General features: G+C 47.5%; 2 protein-coding genes across 4 annotated transcripts in view; one reads left to right on the top strand and one right to left on the bottom strand.

Moving 5' to 3' along the window:
* Nucleotides 1–1767: 1767 nt before the first annotated feature.
* On the bottom strand, nt 1768–13573 carry GABRD (gamma-aminobutyric acid type A receptor delta subunit). 3 transcript variants are annotated; one of them, XM_027895269.1, is made up of 9 exons: nt 13161–13573; nt 7324–7436; nt 6693–6760; nt 6139–6359; nt 5338–5420; nt 4131–4268; nt 3089–3244; nt 2290–2501; nt 1768–2075 (listed from the first exon to the last, which is right to left on the bottom strand). In XM_027895269.1, the coding sequence occupies exons 1-9, from the start codon at nt 13226–13228 to the stop codon at nt 1776–1778; spliced, it is 1359 nt and encodes a 452-aa protein (XP_027751070.1). In that variant the 5' UTR covers nt 13229–13573; the 3' UTR covers nt 1768–1775. The 3 variants fall into 3 exon arrangements, with proteins under 3 accessions (XP_027751070.1, XP_027751071.1, XP_027751072.1); XM_027895270.1 differs by having other exon boundaries at nt 3089–3241; nt 13161–13571; XM_027895271.1 differs by lacking the exon at nt 13161–13573 and having other exon boundaries at nt 6693–6803; nt 7324–7415.
* Nucleotides 8219–18198, top strand: part of CFAP74 (cilia and flagella associated protein 74) — a 42551-nt gene continuing 32571 nt past the window's right edge. Inside the window, 5 exon segments of the mRNA XM_027895279.1 lie at nt 8219–8393; nt 8476–8536; nt 8639–8716; nt 14684–14791; nt 15679–15785. Of these exon segments, the coding sequence (XP_027751080.1) occupies nt 15726–15785 (60 nt within the window). The 5' untranslated portion in view covers nt 8219–8393; nt 8476–8536; nt 8639–8716; nt 14684–14791; nt 15679–15725.

Here is an 18198-nt window from a genome sequence, read left to right as displayed (position 1 = left end):
TGGCTGACAGATTTCCACCATGACAGAAACTCAAGATTGAGGTGAACCTCAACCAGGAGGGGAGCATATTTGCTACTACAGCTCACTTCAAGGTCATGGTTTTCCTTCAGAGCATTCTCTTACTTTGCTGATACTGAACAGATCTTCCTCTCAGTTATAAATCAGTGCTGCGAGCATGAAATCAAACCCTAAGTCACAGATAAGTTAAGGCAGGAGGGATGTGCTCATGCTCCCCTGGGATCAAATGCTTCTCTCATCCTTATTGCAACCATTAATCATCAGCCACCACGTTGAGGATCCCCATCTGCAAGTCCCAGCAAAGCTCTTCTCTTACCTACACCTGCTTAACCCCTGCCCCCTCTCCCTTCCATCTCAGCTTTCAGCCCCTTGCTTTGCCTCCTTCCTTCCCTCTCCCTCTCCCTTCATATTTGCTTGTGGGTCAGTCTCTGTATTTAAAAACAAACCTCTCACTTCCAAGGCAACAAAGCCTTCAAAAGAAATTTCCCCTTTGTGGCACCTCATATTGGCTTCCTACATGGGCAACACTCGAGTGGGTTTAATCCACAGCCCAATATATTTATTGGGAGATTTCAGAGGTCAGTTGGGAAGCTTGTTTGTTGGGAGTGCTGTGTTCATGTGCTGAGTTCACTGCAATTATTCACACAACAAAGTGCTATTTTGCGTGAGTTGGGTCTAGTCCTGACTTAAGGAGTGTTTGAGGACCTACAGATTTCCCTGTGGGATGATGGAAGTGAAGAGCCCTCACAGGTCAGGTGTGCCTGGAACAAAAATGGCAAAACTATCCAAAGCAAGGGAGTACCTTAAAGCCAGTTGAGAATTCTTTTTTGTACTTCATTTGGCCATTCAGGGATGGATTCAGAGAGGATATTTCCAAAGGCACACATAGTAGAATCTCACTGGCAATCAATAGAACAAATTCTAAAGCCCTTCCTGAAAAGGGAGTCCCAGTTCCTGCCTTATGAAGCACCTTTAAATTCCTTCCCAATCCAACACAGGGAGCCTGAGTTTTCCCTCTGTTTCCAAATCACTTTTATATATTTGGGGCCTATTAAACTGATAAACATTTCTGTGCTTAAGTGTTTAAACTTTCATTAGCTTAGATCTGAAATGTAATACAGTCATTATTAACAGTTCAGTAGAATTTGATGTAGTATATTTTATTTCATGCTGTGGCTAAAAGCACTGAATTTTTTCAATATTTTATCCAAGACAAATAATATTGTAAGAAAAACCTCCACTCCCCTCTATTCCTTTTTACTTTGTTGATGAGATTTTTCTGATTAAAAACTCCAACTCTCCCACTACTGTTAAACCCAGACCATCCCACAGAAGGCCAGAGGCAGAAAATCACTCATGTGCAGAAGTGAGGAATTAACTCTTTCATTACAAAAAAGGAAATTATCTGAGTGTCAAAAGCCAAATCTTCGTTACTGATCAACCCTTAAAGGGGAGGAAAACCATGGTCACTTAAGAGTTAAACTTTTGCTACAAATATGTACATATGAAAGCTTGTCTCAGGGTGTGCCAGGAAGGAGGGGGCTGGCACAGCACAGTCCTTACTGCATCAAATCAGATCAGCACCCCACTGCTGCTTTTCCTGGCAGTCCACAGCAGGGCTTGCTCGGCTTCAGAAGTGTCTGGAGCTCGCTGGGGAGATCCTGGGAGAAGGGATGGCTGGGTTCAGTGTCAGCAGGGCTGTGTCACTGGGATGGTGCTCCGTGTGTAGCTCTGGCCTGGCCGTCGCTGTTGGGGTCTCACATCGTGTAGGCCACCCAGTATATGACGTTGACAGCCGCGAAGGCCGCTGGGAACACGGCCCTGGCGTAAATGTCGATGGTGTCGGCGTCGATGGGCTTGAACAGCGACTTCAGGCCAGTCTTTTTATCCAGTTTCATGCCTTGCCGCTGCTTGGTCTCTCCAGTTTCTATTTCTATGGTGCCGTAGGATCCAGGCAGGCCCCGGGGAATTCGGTGCTGCCTGTTGGAAATGGCCAGTTCCTGGCTCACCCCGGCTATGGACAGGGAGAACAGAACGATGGCGTTCTTCACGTTGATCTGCAAGGGAAAGAGGACAATGAGAGAGTTTCTGCCTCTCCTGAAAGGTTTATTTTTCTGCAAAACTCGAAGACCTAGGTAAGAAATCAGCAGCATCACAGCGATCTGGATGCAGTGAAAGGCCTCAGGCACTGAGATTCCCCGGGGGAGCACAGGGCAAAGGCAGCTGCAGGGGCTCTGCTCTGCCACACTCACTCCCTGGCCCCTCACTGACCTCTGCACTCTGCCTCCTCGCCTTGAGCTTGTTCTTCTGCTTCTTCATGTAGTCGGCGTTGAAGTGAGCGAAGGCGTACTCCACCAGCGCCGCGAACACGAACACGTAGCAGATCCAGAAGTAAACGTCCAGCGCCTTGATGGCAGAGGCTCGAGGCAGGGACGAGCGGGCACTCACCATCAGCGTGGTCATGGTGAGCACAGTGGTTATTCCTGCAGGGAGCAGGGCACAGAGTGGATTTGCTGATCTATTGCACCTGGAGATTTTTGCTACCAATCTGAAGCTGAGGATGTTTTCACAGTACAAATACTGTGGCTCCTGATTTTCAAAGCAGAGAAGCTTGGAAAAAGCTGCATTTGTGTAAGGCAGCTTTGAACAAGTTCTCCTTGGGTTTGTTCTAAATCAGGGCAAACCAGGCCCAAAGACTTAACCCTCCAACACTTTTGCATCTGGGCTGGCAACCCTTCCTCAGCCAAACGGATCCACAAGCTCCAGGAATATTTTTTTTTTTGCCACTGTCCCAATTCCTTCAAATGAATTCTTTCATAGATCTGCCTCGCAGTCATTACTGCTTTTAACCCTCTTTAGGTGGTTATTTGCTGCTCTTTCCTGAGGCAGCTGCTCTGATAACAGGACAGAAATTAAAACAGGAGGGGAGCCTTCCAAAGGACCATCTCTTCTGCAGGAGTAAAACAGAGCGGTCACAAACGCACCTTCATGGAGAGCGGGGATTATCAGAGAGCAGAATTCCACCCCCAGCACTGCCTTCCCTGCCAGTCCCCCTCAGCACCTGCTTTACCTAAGGACACCCTGGCAGGCACAGCCGACTGGCTGATCCAGAAGGACACCCACGACATGGCCACCAGGAGGATGGAGGGGACGTAGGACTGGATGATGTAAACTCCTCGATTCCGCCGCAGCTGGAAGTGGAGGCTGAGCCTGGGAAACTGCCCTGCTGGAAAAAAGAGCAGGCAGAGAAGACCCTGGGTGCGTGAATGACAGTCAGACTGACACTCAAAATGACATTTCTGTAATGACACAGAGCTCTGACATCTTCTGGACAGGGATCACAAGCAGCTTTCCTGGGTGGTGTTCCATCAGTCTCCATAAGCCCTGCACGAGGTGCTGCAGCTTCACCAGCTAAGAATAGGTCAAATGATTTGTCTCAGGTCATATCAATGCCAGATCTGAAAATAAAATCATGAGTCTTCTCAAATAACAGTATTGCTTCAAAATGTGTACTGTCTTATCATCTGCTGTAGAAAGTCCTCCAGATACTAAATTTAGATTTTTTAAAAGGCCAAGTTAATTTCAAACTCAAAAAAAAAGAGCTTAGAGGAGATGTGCAGCATAAATGAGAATCTGAATACATGAAAGAGGATGAAAAATCAGCAGGAAAGAAATGACTCCAATCTTGTACAAACATTGCAATAAGCCCAGTGATAGACGTACACACCAGTGACTTCTACTGGGTGAATTAGCCTGATCTGACTGTACGTCATCAGCTTCATAACATCAGGGCTAATGGAAATTTTTCTCGATCTGAAGTCGCAAATTAGGTCAAGAAAATGGGAGCTATACCTCAAGTGTGTTTTGTCAAGTGCTGTCTGGCTACTCCACACAGTATTTTGCCAGGCAGGGAGAGCTTAAGGACACACCGTGCTACAGTGGCTACCTGGAGGCTTTTCACAAGTGTAAGCTGAAGAAAACTCTCACCAGACACCTGACAGGTTCTTAAATTAGTTACTTAAGAAGAAGCATTTTCTGTCATAGATACAGGAGGTTTCTCTGTGCTGGGAAAAGCCAGATACTGCCCCTGAACTGAGGAGAGATGCTGTTACCAGATTTGAAGTTCATAATTTCTGTAGTGAACTGGTAGTTGGTGATGGTGAACTGGGCGAGCTGCAGCTTGTCCAGCCCGTGGATCTCCTCCTGGTTCTCTGACCAGTGGTACACGATGTCCTCCGAGGAGTAGCCATCTGCCAAAAGGAAGCCGAGTAAACACCGAGGTCGAGGCACAAATGAAGAGCTTAGAGAACTCACAGTAACTCCTCTGCAGGGCTGATTTCCATCAGACCCACTGCAAACATGCTGCATTCAGCCTGGACAGTTCTGCCTGGGGGTGGTGCAGGACACCAGGGACGTGCTGCCTCTGCACTTGGTGATTACATGAGGAAAACTGGAGATGGCTGTTTTTGCCAGGATAAAGTGGTGTCGTGCCTAATTGCCTAGAAAACAAAGTCAGTGCTAAAAAAGAGAAACTGGCACTAACAGGCACAGGGATCTGCTCAAAAACTGCTGCTCCCAAATCTCTGGAGCCCTCAGGCCCCTTGATCTAAAATCCAGATTCGTTGCCACAGGCTGGGTGGCCCTGCTTGTGTCAGTGGTGGTTTTCATTCAGAAGTGTTAATGCTGGTGGGATTTACATGCTGATCATAGATAGACTACAGGCTGGGCAAAATATAAACTCATTCTTCAGCCTGCTTTGTGAGTCCAAAGGAAGGAAGCCAATCCAGGCAGCATTCTGATGGATTTCTGTGTCACAGATACAGGAATGCCAAGGCAAGCTGAACAGCTATGTAAAGGTTAGTCACAGTGGCTTTCATTAAAAGCAGGGAATTCTTCCTTTTTCCTTTTTCTTATAAAGAAAAAAATAGCACATCAGATTTTGCCTGTGGGCTTCTCTGCTTGTTCTCCCCGGATTTGATGCAAACCTCAGTAATGCCAGTGACTGTCACAGCTGCACAAGGTTTGACAGCAAGCACGGAGCTCCAGACATTTGTAACAGCACTGCTCGTTGTTCATCATCTCTACATTAAATCCTAGAGTTTGGATTGGGCCAGAGCTGATCTGGTATTGAAATGCCCACTGTGTAATGCCCAGCATAGGCACTGAGGGGATTGCTGATTGTTCTGGATCTCAAGGCACCCCTGACATTGCACTGCCCACAGCAGAGCTGTCCCAGCTCCCTCCAGGCTCCCAGTCCCACCTGCACAGGTGGCAGCAAAGCCAGGGTTTGGTAAATCAAACAGGGTACTCAGCACTTACAGCTCTCCAGGTCCAACATGCACTCCTGCTCGTCCATGGGGTACTTGGACAGGTCCATGTCACAGGCCACTGTGGAGGTGATCCTGTTCAGGCAACGTGAACACCAGTTACTGCATTCAGACAGAGCTCAGAACACTGAAGGGAAAGCTTTGAAACCCTTTTAGCAGCGAATGGAATTATTTTCAAAGTCCTTATGGCTGTTGCCTTTACTGAGTCTGTGGGAAACCCAAAGGCAGGGAACTAAAGAAAAGTCAAGTGGCTTTAATGGCAGAGGACACTTCAGCTACTTCTCACAATGAAAAGGAATTTTCTGATTCCATCTGCCACCTTTCACTGTACCCAAGGTCCCTACCAATACCTTAATGGGAATTTTGGGCTTACAGTTTCAGAGGTGCACACTGATCATTTTGTGGAACATTACCCAGTTAACTTCCACTCCAGTTACTGAGTTCCAGCCACAGCACTCCTCCAAGGTGAGGAAATGACACTTTCTCTGCTTGAGAGATGGGGAAGCTGAGCCTAAATCAGGCTCATAGTTCCCTTGGAAATAGCGAAATAGAAAACAGAAAAGGAAAATAGAGAGTGGAGAGCAGAATCTTTGCCAAAGAGCCACGAGACTCTTGGAGGACATTCTGAACATGGCAGTGTCATCCTGGGAAAGCAAAGGGATCTCTGACAGGACATTTTCTTCCATGTTGAATTAACAACTCCTTTATGAAACCATGCAAGAAAAACAGTGGTTACTCCACAGTCTGTGCCAGGAGTCAGCACCCAACAGAACACTCGCTCTTCCTCACTCACCTGATGCTGTATAAAATGACTCCATCTGGCTGCAGCCGGATCAGTTTGTTTTCCACAGTCACATCATGGAACCAGGCAGACTTGGCATTGACTATGAAAGTATCTGGCAACCAGAGCTTGTCCACAAACCTGCTGTCTAAGCCCAGAGTCTCGTTGGTGTGGTTGTACGACAGGCGCTCGTCTCGCCAGCTCTGGTGCAGAAACACTGTCATGGTGTATTCCTGTGACAGGGGAGATCCCAGGTGAGAAGTGATGCTGAACACACGCAGTGCTGATGTCTTGGGGCTTGGCCAAAAATCACTGTATTAGCCTGGAAGTACATTATCTGCTTCCAGTGCAAAGAGTGTTATTATACTCAGTCAGCCAGAGAGCTGCCCGAGCATTTGAATGTCTGGCATGGTTCCACCAGGGATAAACCCAAACCATCAAAATCCACTTCAACATCAGCGTTACACGGAATACACTGTAAGAGTTGTGCATTTCTCAAAAAAGAACAGCACAACTTTGGGCTTTGAACGTTTTTTAGAGCAAAACTGAAGACTGGGATACCGTACCATGTTCACCTCTGAGATGTGGTCAATGCTGGCTACCTCGATGGCCAGGGCCACGTTAACGGGGGGACCTGGGGAAAAGGGTTGAATGGGTCACTGACATCATCACAGGACCTACACACACATAAATGACCCAAGAGTTCAATTCTTTCAGAGACAGAGAGAGTTCACAAAAGCGTTTTCCATTATAAAGTACACTCTCCAAGTAGAACCTACCCTAAAGCAAGAGATTTAAATCTTTTACTGATTTTTTTACCTCCATTTCCAACCTCAAGATAAAGGGCACGAGATACAATCACAGCTACTGAAAACTATGGAATCCCTTCTGGAAATCACACTTTCTAGTTTAAGACAGCATGACTTCAAGCAGATGCAGGAATTACCACCTTTTAATGTAATACAAAATTCCTTCAACTTAAATGCCAGTGATTTAGGAACTGTATCAGAAGCCTGTGTTGCTGTTGTACAGTCTGTCTCCTGTCAAAATCATCCGAATTGTTGATGGTCATTTTTTCCCAGTACCCAAGTGAAATCTACTCATAACCTTTGAATCCCATGAAGGCTGAAGTTCACGTGAACATCAGAGGGTAGAGGGACTGTAAGAACAAAAGAGGCGTTGTTGTCCAAGCCTCACCTCCAATGCCAGGCCTGAAATTCCGAGCGTAGCCTTTCATTAAATCATCCAGGTTGGGCAGCCAGGAGATTTCGATGTTGGAACCGATGTAGTCTCCGATGTCACTCATGGCTCTGGGGAAAGCAGGGAAGTGTCCTTTGAGACTTGCCCGTGTTTACAAAAAAACAGCAAAAGCACAGAAAATGGGAGAGGGACTTCTCTCACACCAGAGACCACATATGGAATAATCAGCTGTGTTGGAAATCTAGTGGGAAAATACTGTGTATAGGTAGGAAAACCGTTTCAGATATTTCTGTGTAAAGCAAAACATACTTCAGGCAAGACTGGGGCCTCTTGCTGAATTACGAGTACGTAACTCCAGAAGTTTTTTCCTTTCTTAAAAAAAAAAAAAAAGGAAAAATAGATTTAGAAACTTGGAGAAAACGTGAGGGAAACCAAGCCACTTTGCATGGAATGCATCTGTGGGTGCTGGGATGCAGCTGTGCCCGCTCCCGGTGAGCGGCCTGGGCACTCAGCTCAGCACGGGAGCAGAGCCTCCTGCAGTCCCCAACTCCTCCTCCCACAGGGGGCTGACAGAAAACTCCTGACTGCCCTGGGCAGAAAACTGTCTCGTGTACAGAGCCAATTATGTAAGGAGGAGTTGTGGGATTAGTGTCCAAATGTGAGCTCTGAGCAGCAGAGACACTGAGGGCTGCGCTGGTGGAGCTGTCAGAGCTGTGTGACCTGGCACAGGGACACTGCTCCGGTGAGACTTCAGTACTGCCCAGCAAAACCTTGCTTTAAACTGCATTTATAACAGTTCCTTGCCACGAGCACAGCGCTGTGTGTTCATCTCAGGTGACTGTCCCAGCCACTCCTCAGGTTCCTCCAGCTCTTCTGAGTAGGGATCAGAGCCACGTTTTCAGCTGCATAAATTGGAATAACTTAATTGATTTAGACAAGGGCTTTGAAGATTTATAACAAATGTTGACAGAGGTTCTTTGCTTCTTTATTGGGTCTCATCAACTATATCAACACTTCTTTCTATCAGACTGCTTTTCTCTGTGTGCTGGTCTTTCAGTCATCCAACTGTCAGTATTTACTTAAATGAAATGATGGCTTCTTAATCCATGGCAAATTTGTTTTAAAATGTGCTTAATTGTAAATTGTAAGTCACAGCCATAGGTATGGAATGGTGTTCCTGAGCAGTGACACATCTGAGCTCCCTCCCTGGGTAAAGAATGGTGCTTTCTGTCTTTTCCTAATGAGAGTAAATGACTCCAGTACGCCTGAACTGAAATATCTGCCTAAAATCTCTCTGCCTTTTCAACAGGAGATGGTGCTTTGCAACTCCTGCTGCTAAAACTGCCGCCACTCCCGGGAAGTGTTTTGCAAACAGAGCTGGAGTCAGAAGGTGAGTGCCCTGGAGTGATCTCCCTGTGTGCCTGATCATCTGCTTTGACAAAGCTCTGGGTGTGCAGCAGCTCCCCTGTCAGGGCTCCATTTTAGTGGCATTAAGGAGCTCAGAGAAGTTAAAATGCTGAGAGTGGGGTTGGAAAGCGTGGGCTGTAGCCTGCCATGTGTCTGAAGCAGATTACAATCTAGAGGGAGTTTTACTCAAATATCCATGACACAATTAAAATAAATCTCATTTCTATTATTAATGAAGCCTTAGGGTCAGATCATCAGTGTGACAAACGTGCTGAAGTTAGTGGAGCTATGTGCACTTAAATACCAGGGGGGCTGTTAAAGCATTCCAGCTGAAATAACTTGCTGGGCACATTTGCCCTGCTGGGGGCCCTGCTTTGAGCCATTCCTCTGCACTCCTGCACCCCACACCCAGGCCTTGGTGGCAGGGCTTCACTCATCTGGGATTATGTATGGCCTAAAATATCGTTCATTCTTGTACCTGAGAAAAGGAAGGCCAGAAAAGATGCACTGGGAGGGATTAAGTTTTCACAGTGTAAGCAGGAAAGATGAAAAGAAACTCCCATGAGTTGATTCAGCAACTTCCCTGCCCCACATAAGCTGCTGTAAGGCTTGTTTGGGTAAGAAAAGGGGCTTTGTAAAATTAGGGGAGTGATCTGCCAAATGCAAGGGGTGAAAGAGCTCCTCCAGAGCTTATCTTCAGTTTGCACCGGGCCAGCGTGGGGAGCTCTGGCTGAATGGCAACACTCATGTGGGCTCCTGTGGCTCTGGAAGTCAGTCCCAAATCTAAAGCTGAAGGAGATGGGTTTTCTCCCACACTCTGGCTCTGTACACGTCTCATTCCAAGCAGATATTTTGGGGAATATATTTGCATCTGCTCATATCTGGAATTTAGGCACTGGGAGAACTTCAAGTGAGCTCATTGTTAGCAGCAGAAAATGGGTTACTGCTGTTCAGATGATGGAAGGAACAGTGAGTTCTCTTGTCCATTGGACAAAGGGGAAAGGAAATCCCATGGACTAACTGGGAAAACCTATGGAGTTCTCCTTTCCCTAATAAAGCTGCTCTTGGCATCGTTTAGGGAAGCAACTCCAGGCAATGAATGTCAAACGACAGAGCAAAGAAATGCATCTCCTTCTGAGCTGCACCAGGGATGGCACTGGCAGGATTTTCCCCAGCAGTGCCAGAATCTGTGGGAGCAGAGCAACCAGCTCAGCAGCGTTCCTAAGGCAGTGGCCAGTGAGGCACAGAGTGAGGCCACACTTGCAGGGAGGGTGCACTGACCCTCTGCCAAACACACAGAGCACAGGCATGGGGAAAAGCACTCTTTGCATCCCCTGGTTCTCCTTTAAATCTGCTAACCTGGTTCTTTGGGGGACTGTGACATAGTTGTTATAGGAATCGTTTATCCTGGTAGATGGGAAAACCAGTTTGACTGAAGGACTGCGGTGGAGAACATTTCATTTCCTGTGAGGTAAAGCATCGGGGGGCAAATGTCCCAGATGTCATTGCCACTGAGGAAAACTTTCTCTTGGGGAAAAGACAAGGAATATCCTGCAAGGTCAGAGAACAATCTGGCCTCTGTCAAATTCCAGGATTACCCAGAGCAGTGTGTGTATCCTTCCCATCTGCCATTCCTGACTTTAAGTGAAGCTCGCTGTAAATATGTTTTGTATTTTGAAATGTAATTGAAAAGGCATTAGGCTTAATTCATGGCAACCTCTAGAACATCAAAGCCTCTCTGTGTGTTTTAAGCTACAGAAAATGGACCATCCTTTGCATATATTCACGTGTTAAAGCTGCTCTGCTGCCACGAATAGAAGTAAAAGGCTTAGGGAGACACACAGCAGAAGGACAATTAAATGCAAGTGTATAGAAGTGTCATGTAACATAGCAGAGTCTTAAATGTAACAGACACACCTGTTTTTAGTTGGAGAATTAAAATCTGTTCCGGTAAAGAATTACAAAGTATGGACACAGCCCCCCCAAAGTGCCCTCAGGGTGCTCCTTCCCCACACAGATGAAGAACTGTTTCCCCCAGTGTCTCCCTGCAGATGATCTCCTGCACTGGGACACATTTCTTCTCGCAGCATCCACAGCATGTCAAGCCCTGATAAAATAATGGAAGCCACAGTCTTTGCCCCAGAGAGCTGCCAGTCATACCAGCGGCAGATTTCTTGCCACTAATCACTGTCTCGAGAAGACAAAAAATTGCCACTTTTTAAAAATGTTTACCTGAAAAAATGTGCTGACTGAGGTCGAATTTGGCTCATGCCCTTCAGTCAAACCACACATGACAGAGAAATTGCTTCAAACACAGCTAAAGCACCCTGGAAGGATATTCCCAAATGCTCTGAGGGAATAGCATTTCCCTGTGTGTGTGTCCCCTTTCCCTCCTCTGCCACACCAGGACAGTAATTTTTGCCTTTGGGAAGTCCTGTGTCCTACCACTGCATTCCAAAATCACCGAACTGTTCTTGCTTTGGGGAATATGTTTTTCTTACACCTGTCAATTTACAGTGCAGAGAATTCAGGGGCTTTGGATGGCCTCTGTCATCAAAACTGCAAGTCACATTGCATTTAGAAAACAAAATCAGAGCCTTAAAATGGCAGTTTTGCCCATTACCACACTGCTTTCCATAAAAGCATCTCGTACCAAAAATACTTTTACTGATGCAAGGGGAAAATGTTGCTCTAGTTCCATTGAACTGAGCCCAGTTACACATCTTAGCAAGGCTACTCCCCTTTTCCAGGATTAAACAGTGCCCTGCCACAGTCACACTAAATCCTGAATCTGCAGAAAACTGCTGTGCCAAACAGAGCAGCTTCCCTTGACCATGGAATGTCTCACACTCTGGCACATTTGGAAAACTACAGACTGAGCAGTTGGAATTTCAGAAGTTAGAATTTTCCTTGCCTGACTCTCTGCCATGAGTGGATGTATTTTTAACCAGCAACTCATCACTATTGTGTAACGGGAGGAAGAAAGTCAAGTAACCAGGGAATTAATCCAAATATAAAATACCGTATCCAGCAAATTATGGGTTGCACATATCCTGGCAGTGGCTGTGCCTGGGAGCAGACCTCGAAAGACAGAGGCTGAGAAGACTCGTCTTTAAAATTCTGGGTTTTCCCTCTTTTGTACTCAAACATTGCTTTTCAACCCAAAGCCTCAGTGCTGCCCCAAGTGCAGAGGGAGAAACAGGATCACTGAAATCACTGGCAAGGTCTGGGTGCCCTTTGGCCATGAGCAGCATTTCCTCTGCCTTCTCTGCGATGCTGGATCGCTCTGGAGCATGAGGGTGTCGGGATCTGACCCTGCAGAACAGACTCAAGGTCACAGGACAGATCATCGTGTCAGTCCTGACTAAGAGCAGTTGACTTGACGCTTCCTCTGAGCAAGATCCTCTTCCTTCCCAGTGAAAAAATCAGATCTCCCTGATGAATTCCAAGAAGTGTGACAGCAACGTTCAGTCTCACTCCAGCTACCACTTTGCCTCTTCCACTGCTCCGACGGTACGAGCGATGCCCGTCAAGCAGAAGCTGAAAGACCCCTTAAATGCCACAGCCCCCTCTGCTCCGGGGGGTGTGGGCATGTTTTTACATGCAGCAAGTTCTTTCTTACACCCCCTTCTATTTTCATTGCGTAATCATGGCAAGCTCTCTCCACATCCAGCCTCCAGATCTGGAGAGAATCTCTGGAGCCCGTGGCTGGTTGCCTAGCTAACACCTTCGGAGGGAACGGGGCTGAGCTGCACTCAGGCATCCTTCAGACAGGCGTCCTTCTCCACCATTCGGCATTTTAAGCAATGCTTGGTGTTCTCCAAACGCTTTTCCCCCTAAGATCTCTGGCAGCCTCTTCCTGCTATCCTGAGTTCGGGAGGTTTAATGAACCCACCAGAAAGGCATGGCTGCATTTTGGGGTTTTAACGGTACCTGTGGAGGCCCCAAGCAGAGCTGCTCAGCTCGTACCCCGCTGGCTTTGTGCAAGAGGTTCGAGTTCAAACAGGCCCCCCTAGAGCTGCTGGAGGGGCTGAGGCTGTGCTGGGGTGTGCAGTGCCTCCCAAAAAAGTGATTGCCCCCAATTTAGAGTAAGTGCCCTCGGGAAAAGCATTCCAGGGGCATCCTGTTAAACACACAGCCCTTGATCACCCCAAGAAACTGCTGCTCAGTTGGCAGAAGTGCACCCTCAGCAAGGAAACCAAGAAAGAAAGAAAAAAAAAAAACCAAACAGAGGAGGCACATTAAAGAAACTCTTGAATCGAGAGCCCTTTTCTCCTGCACACTCTCTGCGAGCAGTCCTGGCCCGTGAGTGCACAAAGCACCCCTGGGCAAGAGCGGCAGCCCCAGCCAGCCCTGGCACCACTCACCCCGAGAGAGAACGGCTGCCCGAGGCCAGGCTGAGAAAGAACGAGAAGATGTGTTCTTACCTGATACACCTGTGCTGTTGGGTGCACAGTAGAACCAAGGCAGGAAAAACCCAGGTAAGAAGTTCCATTTTACTCCCATTTATTAGACAGCGGCGACCAAAACCCAGGTTCCCCGGCTCTCCTGGCAGCTCCAAAGCTCCAGTGGCGTTGCCATCCTTGCCTGCTGCGCTAAGTTGAGGCTGAGTTTAGAACGATGGATGGTTGCTCAGCAGCAGCAGCCCCCACAATCCGCAGAGTGCCCGGGAGCCATGCGGGCAGCCCGGCCCGGGGAGCAGGGCAGCCCCGCTCCGCTCCGCTCCGCTCCGCTCTGCGGGTGGCTCAGTCCCGCCCGGCTCCGCTGCCCTGCTCCCGCATCCCTCCCCTGCCGCGGGCTCTTCCTCCGGCCGCCCTGCCCGCCCGCGAGGCTGCCTGCCGAAAATAACCTCCGAAAGGCTGGATTAATCCCACGGAGCGGGGTGGGAGCGACTCAAAGTGCTCCGGAGCCACTCATGTCCTGCGCGCATCGTGCCAGGGAGGAGCAGGAGGAGCTCCGAGGGCAGGGGCGGCCGGGCCGGGCGCGCTCGGGGACGCGGAGCCACACGAGAACCGCGGGCACGGCCGCCCCCCGCCGCCCCCCCGGCACATCCCGGCGGCACCCGGGCACGGCAGCGGCGGCCCGGCTTCCAGCGGCCCTCCGGGAAAGCGGGAACGCGGCCGGCGGCTGTGCCCGGGGAAACTGCTGCCTCCCCGCCGCTTGCGCGCTGTCCCGGGCCGGCACCGCCGGCAGGGGCACGCCCGGGGCCACCAACTTCTGCCTCGCACCCGTGGGCTCCTCGGGGGCTTCTCTACACCGGGACGCTGCCCTTGCGCCGCTCCGTCCCGGGCTGGCACCGTCCACCTTCCACCGCCCGTGCCTCGCCAACTCGCGGCCCCTCCTGGGGCTCCTCGGGACCCGCCGTGCGCCTCCACTTGCAGGGTCAAACTCCCTTTTCTCCTCCATATTCGCTCTTTCCTTCTCTCCTCCTCCGCCTCCTCGGCTTCTTGGTGCTGTTCAATCTCGAATGACAATTTTAAAACCAACCCACAAAAGGAAACCGTGCGAAGGAGACATTTTCAAGAGATTATATTCATAAAGAAAAAAAAAAAGAAAAAAAAAAAAAGAATGTGCAGGTACCTTAAGCAAATGAAAGGAGGCACCGGGGGTAAAGCAGAGGGGTTTGTCTTTTCGTCTGCCTAATTCTGTATTATTATTTAGTACCAGTATTTCAAGTGGCAGCTAAGGGGTGGTGGGTGAGGGGAAATAACGGCCCTGTGGGACCCAGGGGAGAAGATGTCCACAATAAACACACACAGATGCAATACAGCAGGAATAAGATCATGTCATAAACGGGTGAGAAGGATGGAGGGGGCTATTTTTGTCCTGATCTTTTCCTCCCTCTGCCCATTTCCGTAGCCACCCCTGCAGCTAGGGAGGGAAAGACACGAATTTAAACTCGAGGAGTTGGATTTGCTGCATGAAAACTGCTTTTTTTTTTTTATTTGAGGAGGGAAACGAAGAGGTTTTTAGTGGAATTTTACCTGGTGACACACAGAACAGAATCGTGTTGCCTCTCTGCATAACAGAACACATGTATAAACTTTTGGGATCCTTTCGGTGGAGATTTTTTCAGGTTTTCCCCACCTTTAAGGCTGGTGTTGCAATGGGCTGCACACCTACACTGAGAATCCCTGGGTGCTGCTTTCCTCTGGCCAGACAGCTGTCATCCCATTTAGCAGTAAAGAAGAACAGTTTTCTCTGTCTTCAGCAGACTCTGTAACACCATCAAGAACCTCCCCTGGTACTGTGTGGGGGACACACGTGTGTGTGTGAGTGTGTGGGTGTGGGCACATCATGGCATCAACCTGTGCTCTGAAGGGACAGGCCTCGCCACAAGTGGGACCACTGGCACGAGCGAAAATACCCTGGCAATCCTAAAATACGGGTGGAACTTCTCTCAGATAAATGGATTACGTGTGATCTACACTGACCTTAATTATATCCCCACACGACACAGGAGAAGGACATTCAGCCTTGGGTTTAGTTACTTTTGTACACAAATACATATTTGAACAAAATAGGCTGGTACAGATATATATATAGATACATATATACATGCACAGCCCCTCAAAATAAACAACTCCCATTGCCAAAGGGAAGAGAGGGGATAAAACAATAATAACGATGGACAATTTATTTAATTTCCTACAATTTCAGCAGAGTATCCCAAGCTCTTTATGGTGAATGACAGATTAAATTTGCTAAGATATAGATTAGGAAACAATTAAAATTGCTATTAAAACATCAAAACAAAACAAAATAAATAAGCTCCCCAAATCTTTCTCATCTAATCCTCTTGAAAATAATTAAAGCTTTCCTTTAGCTTTAGCTCCTGGCTCAGAACTGTCAAATAGTCTTAAAAAGATGGCCCATGATACTAAATGTTCCCTAAGCCTTTTTGTCACTGTGCTAAACTCCTGCCTCTCCCAATCCCTGTGTCTGCAGGCACCAGCTTTTATGGAAATACCCTTCCCGTGATCTGACCTTGAATGTTGGGCTCAGGCTGGCAAAAGCTGATGTTCTGCACCCACATCCGGACAACTTTACAGGTAAATGCCATTTAAACATTATTATCCTTAGTTGTTATTACCACTAGAGTAACAATTACTAATTTTTGAAGTATTTGCCCTACTCAAGTAGTAAGCAGAGGTCACAACTTTGAAGCACATTTTACTCTAATTGAGACCAGAACCCCAGATTTCAATATCTGTCGAGTGTTTTTCTTCTGCAACACGTCACAGGTTTTCCCCTGACCACAGTCATCTGCACTTTGTAACTGCTGCCATGAAACAATTTATTGGAGGGCACAATTTGTTGGGATTGAGGAGAAACATGCTCAGTCACAAGTTCTCACAGTCATTTATTACCTCGGGTTTTTGGGACCGTATCAGAAGGACATTATTTCAATTTATTTTGCAGTGGCACTGCATTACCCAGGATTCTTAACAGATCATTTTCTAAACAGAACAGGTGGTTCTGCTGCCAGCAAAATGAAGATGTCATATTGTCACATATAATTTTGAGGCAAAAAATGTACCACAGGGCTAATTAGTTTCCCTCTCCCGTGACTCCACCTAAGCAGCTCATGAAAGACTGTTGTGGCAACATCACCAAATGTCTCCAGATACACAAATTACACACATATGCCTATTTTTATAAATGAGATTTGGGACTATCAGTAGCAATCCCAGGGTGGGAATCTGTAGCTCATTTCAGAGGTTGTGCTGTACTTGCACTGTGGGAATGTCCCACAGCCCCAACACAAGTGTGTCTCTGTTTAATCAGCAGCAGGAGAACCACAATATTCATTTCCCTCTCACCTAAAGGAATGCAGTTTTTCTCTGTTTCCAAATGTTGTGCAGAACATCCAGTTCCTCCCTCAGCCTGTGCCATTTGATAATCATGAAGCTCAGTGCAGCCAGACACTCTGCCCCCCTTTCCTTTTCTTTGTGCAACCAGTTGGGGATGGAATTCCCAGGGCTAATCCCAGGGCTGGGATGGTTGGCTTTCCCCAGATGGGGGGATCTCAGGGGCGCACCCCCAGCTGGTGCCATCCCAGGCCACTCCTCATGAGATGCTCTGAGAGCAAATGCCCCTCTCATTGTCCATCCATCTGTGGGGATGAGTCATTGGGAAGATGCCTCTCGATGTTTGCCATTATTTACAGCCCAACAAATCAGTGTTTGCCACTGTTTGCGGTCCAACACTGATCCATAGGGGCAGAGAAGTCTTATGTAATTGGTAGGAGCCACGGTGCCAAAATGCAGATTCCATCACTGGCATGTCTTCCTGCCTAAAAGCCAGAAAGCTCCATATCTGAGCTGCTGTCACCTTGGAAACGTTCGGGAGAGAAATGCCAGCTCTGGGGGAGCACAGTATGCAGCCACACAGCAAACTGAACTGCCCAGTCCTACCCATTCCCACTTGATCCCGAGGTGGTACCAAAGGAACTTCACAGAAATGCCTCTAAATTTAACCTCCCAGGCAGAAAACAGCAGGGTTTTAATTTATTCCTCCTCACTTTGCTACCCATTTTCTCCGAGATGGATTGCTGGGGGTCAGAGCCTTAAAAATCTACAAGAGTTGCATCAACCAGAGCCTTTTTGCACATTTCCTGGAGCTTAAAGCTTTAGGTTCGCTGGCTTAAAGTTGATACACTTGGCTGGGGAGCCACAGTTTCCTTCATAGGAACTGAAGATGTTCTCTCTTCTCCCATCTATGTGGGACATAAAAATCTCTGTTGCCCTTCCCTACAGACAAATTATTCAACCGGCACAAAATCATGACCATTTTTTGTTGTTGTTATGAAAATTGTTCAAATAGTTGTAAACTGGGACTAAATAAATACCCTACATAAAAATATCCCAAGAAGACGACTGTCAGTGGTATTTCCAGGTGTTCTTCCAAGTGTTCTCTTGAGGGGAAAATCCGTGCCTGGATCTTTTGCATCCCAGCTCTGGGAGTGTGGGAACTGGCAGGTTCAGAGTTAACACAGTCATATCTATTCCAGATCTGCAGAGAGAGCTATACAGTTAATCACTGCATATTTTTAGCCTACATCTTGTAGCTTTAATCCTGCAAATGTCTGTATGTAATTTGTTTTATGTAATATGAATAGATGCCATAAAATCGAGATTCCACCATTTATAGAGCTAAGAATGTCCACGTATTTCTCAAGAATGAGGACCTACAGCGTAAGTGTGGGACAAAAAACTGGTCACTGTGAGTAATTTATACTCTATACTGTGGGTGCCAGTGGAAATAAATGCTCGGATTAGCAGCATATTCTTGTATGCATGGGATCAAAAACCAGACCTTACTCTCACAGCAACTCTAACAATGACAGAAATATTGCTTACAATTAAGGAACCATTTCAACTAAATAAATCTGAGAATGCATCTGTCTCTGTGTACAGATCAGGGTGTGTTTTGGCGTGGATGATGTCCCAGTGTTTTCACAAC

This window comes from Empidonax traillii, unplaced genomic scaffold (genome assembly GCF_003031625.1).
Source record: "Empidonax traillii isolate 1590-97213 ecotype Southwest subspecies unplaced genomic scaffold, ASM303162v1 scaffold454:size726355, whole genome shotgun sequence".
In the NCBI taxonomy this organism is placed as follows: Eukaryota; Metazoa; Chordata; class Aves; order Passeriformes; family Tyrannidae; genus Empidonax; species Empidonax traillii.
Note: the sequence above shows the minus strand (reverse complement) of the source record. Positions and strands in the feature narration are given on the sequence as shown.